Consider the following 6,763-nt stretch of genomic DNA (forward strand, 5'->3'; position numbering starts at 1 on the left):
CTCGATTCGCTCTCTCATCGACGACAGGTAGGCTTTTAATTCTTTTTTCCTGATTTAGGCAATTAGGGTTCTTAATTCCCACTAGCCTGTGTTAAATTTAATTAGGGTTCCTATATCACAATTTAATTTTTAATTAGGATTTTTCTATGTCTGGTTCAATTTCTGCCATGCTGTTTGTGTTAGAAGCTTTTTCGTGTCACATTTGAACATTGCTTGTTATTATTAGTGTTGAATTCTAGTTTTGTTCTTTATTCAATTTCTGATGAATTGGGGATTTTAGCTTTCTCGTGTCATACCTACTGGATATGACCCTTGTTAATATGCTTCGTTGTAAGATCATAGAGCTAAGGGTGTTCGAAACTGATTCTAATGGAGACGATAATATTATCAGCTTTTATTCGGAATAATTCCAGTTCCTGCTGTTGATTGGATTGGCAAAATTAATATAAAATCAATAGAGACAGGACTTCAGGCTGATTTATCTTACAAATCAACTCATTCTTTTCTTGGATTTGGTGGAAATCAGAAAGTGGTCAAAGGGAAGATCCTTAATTCATAAACTTTGAATGTTCTGTATGAAGTTGATGGTCATTGGGATAGGTATTATATTGTCTTTAAAATTTTTCACTTATCGATTCTTAAACAATTAATTCTATTCTATGTTAGATTTATGCTAATTTCATAACCATTTTGATGGGGCAGAACAATAAAGTGAAGGATACAAATAACAGGAATGCGAGAGTGATATATGATGCAAAAGAAGTCATTAATGGGCTGCAAGCACCAATTGTTAAGGATGCAGAGGTAACATATATAAGACTATTCTCTATGTTAAGCACCAATTTCAAGATTTCAGAGATTTTGGTTGATTTATGTTTGCAGCACCAATCAGATGGATAATGTGGATAAGAGACCAGGGATGTTGAGGAGCCCAAAATACACCAACAAGCGTGTTGATGAAGTATTTTCGGCCAGAAAGTCCAAGTTTGGAGTTGTTTTTGGAAAAGAAAATGCAAAGGTTATTTTATTTGCCAAACTCATGATTCTTATTCAGCTTGGTTGGTTTACTTCTTCATTCAATCACAGTTCTCTCATTATTTTATAGTTATCAAGGTTAAAGTTTGAACAAATTAAAATTGTTACTATCTTACTATGTTCAGGAAAATCCATCTTTGGAGAAAACTACTACTAGTAACTTGAAGAATGTTTTGGTTTTTTCTACTTCAGCTGCCAAGAGACAGCAAGGGAGTTCATGGTTTGCCTCATTGTCTATTCATCACTTGATATCATTGTCAACTTTTCACTATTTTTTATTCTATTCATAATTGTTGGCAGCATGGAGAATTCTGCTACTTCAGGTGAAGTTAACAAGGATGGTATATTGCAAGCTTGTCAAACAACTGCCGAGTGTAGCCAAGTCAATTTTCGAAGTGTTTTTGAACTTTTGTCAGCTGCTGATAAATCTTCTGGATTGACTGCAGTTGATGTGGTATGAAATCATAAGTTGTGGGATTCTAATTTAGATTCTGTATTTTAAGGAGGTTCTCACTTAATATTATAGGGCAAAGCATTAAGAGGTCTGGCTGCACCAAAGCCATGTGCCCGAACTGGTTTAGCTGCTGACTCAACTGAAAGATGTGGGGATATGATATCAAGCTTTGCAGCCAATTCCATATCCGAATACCATATTCCCGTCCGGAAGGCTCCTCTGGATCTTACTTTAAAGACCGGTATGCAGGTGATATCATCCTCTTCTTTGAATTGGTGAGAGGATATACATTTTTGTGCTTTGTAAAGATTTCTTTTACTTGCTAGCACACTATGGTTCCAATATCCTTGTTGTGTCCTTTGTTTTCATTCTGCATAAACCATATTTATATCCAAGTTTCAGGGTCCATAGGTCACTTACACATCATATCAAGCTCAAATTCTCCTTTCCGCCATGTACTACAACAGGTCAAAATGTGAGAGGCTCCCAGGGCTTCAAGGTTTTGCACTCATGGATGTATCCTCAATCCATCTTGCCACCATCTCTCACATCAGTGCTAAGCTCATCAACAACAGATGCAGGTTTGTCAAGTAGCTTTCAAACGGATCCCATTCCTTGCCTGCATATCATCTTCCTCTCCATTTTTCACAAGTTACAATATTCTCTTTTTTATGCAATAGAATTGTAGTTCTTAAGGAAACGAAAAGTTGCTTGGAAAGAATCATTCCAGGACCTCTATTACATGCTTTGCAATAACACATGTGGCATCTTTTATGGTAATTATATGTTCTTTTTGCTTTGCTATTTCCTTTATCCTTTTTATGTTGTTGTGCTATCCTTTTGAATTCTCATTAGTGTCAGTGTTTTGTGATATTGTTTAAATGTTTTATGCATAATGATGAACTATCATAATCAAAATGCACTTGTTTCTTCACTAGTATAGGCTAGGCTTTTTCTTCTGTGAATTTGTGTATTTATACATGATGAAATTTTGTGGTGATGTTTTACTCCCTTTTACAGTTTGCACTTCTCAGTTTGTCGTCATGTTTACTGGTGGTGACAGCTCTGGGAGTCCCAAATGCTTCTGTAATGCTTATATTTCTCGGTCAACCAGGGGTTTGAAATCACTGTTAAGAGAAAACGTAAGAACTAGAAGTAATCAAATTATGAATTATGGTGTGTCAGATATGCATTAGGATGTTTGTAGTAATTTTTAAAAACTTTGTTCATATTCTGCAAACTAATGTTCATACCCCACTCATTGCTAATGGATCTAATAATATCTCTTCCTCTACTTAATATCTCCCACTTATTTATTTATTTTCATGTGGTTTTGTTGTTACCATGTTTGGTTAATGTGAGTGTTGAGCTGAAAAAAAGTAATGTCTGTGTTCTTTTAGCAATTGACTAATGTTGTTGGGACCCTTCATTTTTAATGTTTTCCTTTAATTTTTCAATATGAAGTGAATGACCCTTTTGCCTTGTGAACATGGAGGTTACTAAGGAAGAGCTTAATGCAAAAATAAGAGAAAAAAGTTTCCAACTTTGGTCTGAAAAAAATCATGCAAAGTTTCCAACATGTTTGTGTTTTGTTTTCAACTTTTGTTTTGTTTCTAATCCACAAATGTTTGTGTTTTGGGTGCTGGAATCAGACTATTTCGTGAACAGTATTGTATGACAAGAAGACTGGAACTAATTTGCTTCAATGGCCAGTGGAAGAAATAGAGAGCTTGAGACGTAGCAGTGATGAATTTAAGGAATTATTGGTTAAACCTGGCACAGTAGTGCCATTACACATTGGCCCTGCAACACAGGATTTTTCTATAGTTATTGGTTGCATTGTTACAACTTGTATCTCACAGTAATCATGGTTTTACTTTACATTTTCCTGATTTTTATTTATTTATAGTTTATTAGTAGTAAATTCTAAGTGGTCTAATGTATATTTTGATATGGGTATGTTTAATTTAGTGTGAGATGTATGAATACTCATTTATGATCATTTCAATATTTTTAGTTCATTATAAATATATTTTGTTAAAGGATGATTTTTATTATTTAAAGAATATTGTATGGTATTATTATGTATTTATTTTTATTTTATAATTTTTGACTAATTTAATTAAAAAAAGTAGGATTATATATATAATCATATTACTAAATATTAGGTTTTAGAAAAAAAATAATGAGGGACCTAAGGCTACACTTATATACAGTAGCTATAGTATACAAAAAAAAGAGACCTAAGGCTACGCTTATAAAAAGTAGCTATTGTATACAATGTGGCTACACTTTACAAGTGATGCAGTAGAGTTGAAAAGCGTAGCCTATTCTGGAAAAATGAAAGCTAAAAAGCGTAGCCTTTGGTCTTGGACATCATCACTTGAAAAGCGTAGCCTATTCCCAAATACCAAAAGCGTAGCCCTTGGTGCAGGAAAGCGTAGCCTTTGAGAATAGGCAACGGCCGAATAGGAATCACCACAAAAAACGTAGTCGTAGCCCAAAAAGCGTAGCCGTAGCCTAAGGCATCATTTTTTTTCACTTTTGGCTAAACTTTTCAAGTGTACCTGAATGGGTGTTTTTCTTGTAGTGACTCTAGTCTTTCCAAAGAAAAGACTAGGACTTAAGGATTCATATTGATTTATCTACTTGACTTACCTTCATAGTTAGAGGTTGACTAAGTGGGAGCAATAAACAATTCTCATCACACCTGATAAGGATAACTAGGATAGGATTTCCAGTTCTCATACCTTGCCAATAGTTTTCTTAATTATTAATTTATTTTTATTGTCATTTAAATTATTTGTTCCTTATTTCAAAAACCCAAAATAAAATATATCTTTTTCGATAACCAATAATAAATCATACTTCCCTGCAATTCCTTGAGAAGACGACCCGAGGTTTGAATACTTCGGTTATTTATTTTTTTGGGTGTGCTTAAGTGACAAACAAAACTTTTGTACAAAAGGATTCTCTGTTGGTTTAGAAACTATACTTACAACGCGAACTTATTTGTGAATTTCTCTACCGATAGAAATTCGATCGTCAAAATGGCGCCATTGCCGGGGAATTGCAAACGTGTGCCTTATTATTGGTTATTGTAAATATTTTTCTTTTACTTGTTTATTTGTTTTTGTTTTCCCTTTTTATTTCTATTAGCTACTTTGAGTTCTCACCCCTCTCGCTTTGAGTTTGGTTCTAAATTTGTTGAAAGGAATGGAAGCTATAACAGGACTATGCATCACGGTCAAAATAATCAAAGATGGATGGAGCCAAGAGGATCTGATCAACCTTTTAGGCAACAACACCTTCCAAGATATCATGGACAAAGACCATTCTACAATGCATATCAAGCTGATAGATATGGTGGACTCCCTTGTATTTACCAACAAGCCCCACCCTGTGCTTATAGACCATCCTCTCAACAAAGCTTTGAACCACCATACTCACAAGCCCCTTTCCACCATTCACCTCCATATGACCCTAACCCATATCCACACCAATTCCAATCCAATTACTCCCAAGAACCACCACTTCCCTATGCACCATATCCATATCCATCGACCCAAGAATCACAGGCTCGCCTCAAGGAAACAGTAGATCAATTTCATGCAACCCTTCATCAACTGGAGCAAGCAATAAATCAATTACCTTCTAGATGTATGGACACTCAAGTAACCCCCATGGCTTCATGTGGAGAATCTAATGAAGAACGTAGCATGAAAGAGATACTAGAAACTCCAGTGGACAGTAAGGATCATGACTTTGTACTGGAACAAGTGGAGGAAGCCGGAATTATTGAAGAAGAAGAAATGGTCGAAGACTTAGGAGATGCTGAGCCTCCATTGGGAAGTCCATTCATAGAGCCTCCTTCCAAGGTATTTGATGTTGATGTTGAGGAGGGTGTACAACCTCCAAGGTATATCATGGTTGAAGACTTTGAAGGGGATGATCAAGAGATGGATTCAATCATTGATGAATTCTTATCTACATTTGAATCCTCTTCTATTGGACTTGATATGGAGTTTAAAAAAGAAGAGGTTGATAGGGAAGAAGCTTGCAAAAAGGTGGAAAGTGTCACGAAAGAACACACGGGAGTAAAGCCTGCAATTACTTTGCCAAAGTTGTTGGAGAACCCTCCCCCTAAGTTGCCATTATCCTTCACAACATTCAAGTGGGTAAAATTCATATCCCTTAGCTTTCTAATTCCACTTGAATATGGGCTATTAGAGACGGATGGTCAGCTTAGAGCTCTTTGTGGCTTTAAGAGTAAGAGGAAAATGGATCGTGCTCAGAGCTAGTATGCAAGATTCAATAAGATTCCACGCTTCAATTTGAAGTGCAAGGATTGGTGTCAAGCTCAATTGAATAGGTCTCAGAAGCTGTTTGGTCGCTGCAGTGAGAATTCAGATTACTTACCACCCGGCTGGAAAAATGCAGATCAAGACAAAGACGGGTGTAAAAGCAAAGTTTGGGATCCTGGAATCTATTCTGACATTCAACACCCCAGAAGCCTGAGAACCTGCTTGAAACTACTCAAGGGCTTTACATGGCTTGTTTGGGACCCCAGAGGCTATTGGCATTCCAAACACTGGTGGAGATTTTTGGATGAATACAAGCACAAGCCACCATAACAGGAAGCTCATCAAATGTCCAACTTAAGGACTTCAACTAAAAGTGCTAGGTGGGAGACAACCCACCATGGTATGATCGTCCCTTTTTTAGTTTTAATTCTAGTCTGCTTTGTTTGTTTTTGAGTTTTGATTGGACCTGGAATCATGCATAACATTCATATTGGCATTGCATTCTGCATACTGCTTTATTATAAAAAAGCACGCACGTGACGCGTAAGCGTCGCTGACGCGTCCGCGTCATATGTGCGTTAGGAAGAAAACTAAATTGAGAAAACTTGTGCTAAATTGAGTGGTTTTTATCAGCTTTTCACCCACTTATTCATATGAATTGCATGATATTACAATTCTTTCCCAAAATTATTCTATGATTGAAAACTTGCTTCCTAAAGCTTTAAATTGTGTATTTTAATTTCTCCTCTATACCATTCGATGCCGTGATCCGTGTGTTAAGTGTTTCAGGCTTCATAGGGCAAGAATGGCTTAGAGAATAGAGAGGAAGCTTGCAAAAATGGAAGGAACACAAGAAACTAAGGAGATGACCAGCGAACATCGATGCAGACGCATGGCTCACGCAACCGCGCGAATTGGACAAATTCACAGCGACGCGTACGCGTGGATTAGAGTTCACGCAAACGACGCG

The 6,763-nt window shown here is 36.4% G+C and overlaps 1 protein-coding gene across 1 annotated transcript; it reads left to right on the plus strand.

The window, feature by feature from the left end:
- The first annotated feature begins 718 nt into the window (after positions 1 to 718).
- On the plus strand, positions 719 to 3,354 carry LOC107470152 (uncharacterized). Its single transcript, XM_052255641.1, has 8 exons — positions 719 to 804; positions 883 to 1,049; positions 1,156 to 1,255; positions 1,336 to 1,489; positions 1,562 to 1,730; positions 1,957 to 2,070; positions 2,510 to 2,605; positions 3,158 to 3,354. The coding sequence occupies exons 1-8, from the start codon at positions 749 to 751 to the stop codon at positions 3,352 to 3,354; spliced, it is 1,053 nt and encodes a 350-aa protein (XP_052111601.1). The 5' UTR covers positions 719 to 748.
- Positions 3,355 to 6,763: the final 3,409 nt, after the last annotated feature.

This window comes from Arachis duranensis, chromosome 10 (assembly GCF_000817695.3).
Source record: "Arachis duranensis cultivar V14167 chromosome 10, aradu.V14167.gnm2.J7QH, whole genome shotgun sequence".
Classification (NCBI taxonomy): domain Eukaryota; kingdom Viridiplantae; phylum Streptophyta; class Magnoliopsida; order Fabales; family Fabaceae; genus Arachis; species Arachis duranensis.

What these genes read in the sequence shown, in the direction of transcription:
- LOC107470152 (XM_052255641.1), top strand. Translation starts at nt 749, where the DNA reads ATGATGCAAAAGAAGTCATTAATGGGCTGCAAGCACCAATTGTTAAGG. An exon ending in CAATTGTTAAGGATGCAGAG is followed by an intron (nt 805 to 882) that starts GTAACATATATA and finishes TTATGTTTGCAG; the next exon opens with CACCAATCAGATGGATAATG. An exon ending in GGATCTTACTTTAAAGACCG is followed by an intron (nt 1,731 to 1,956) that starts GTATGCAGGTGA and finishes GTACTACAACAG; the next exon opens with GTCAAAATGTGAGAGGCTCC.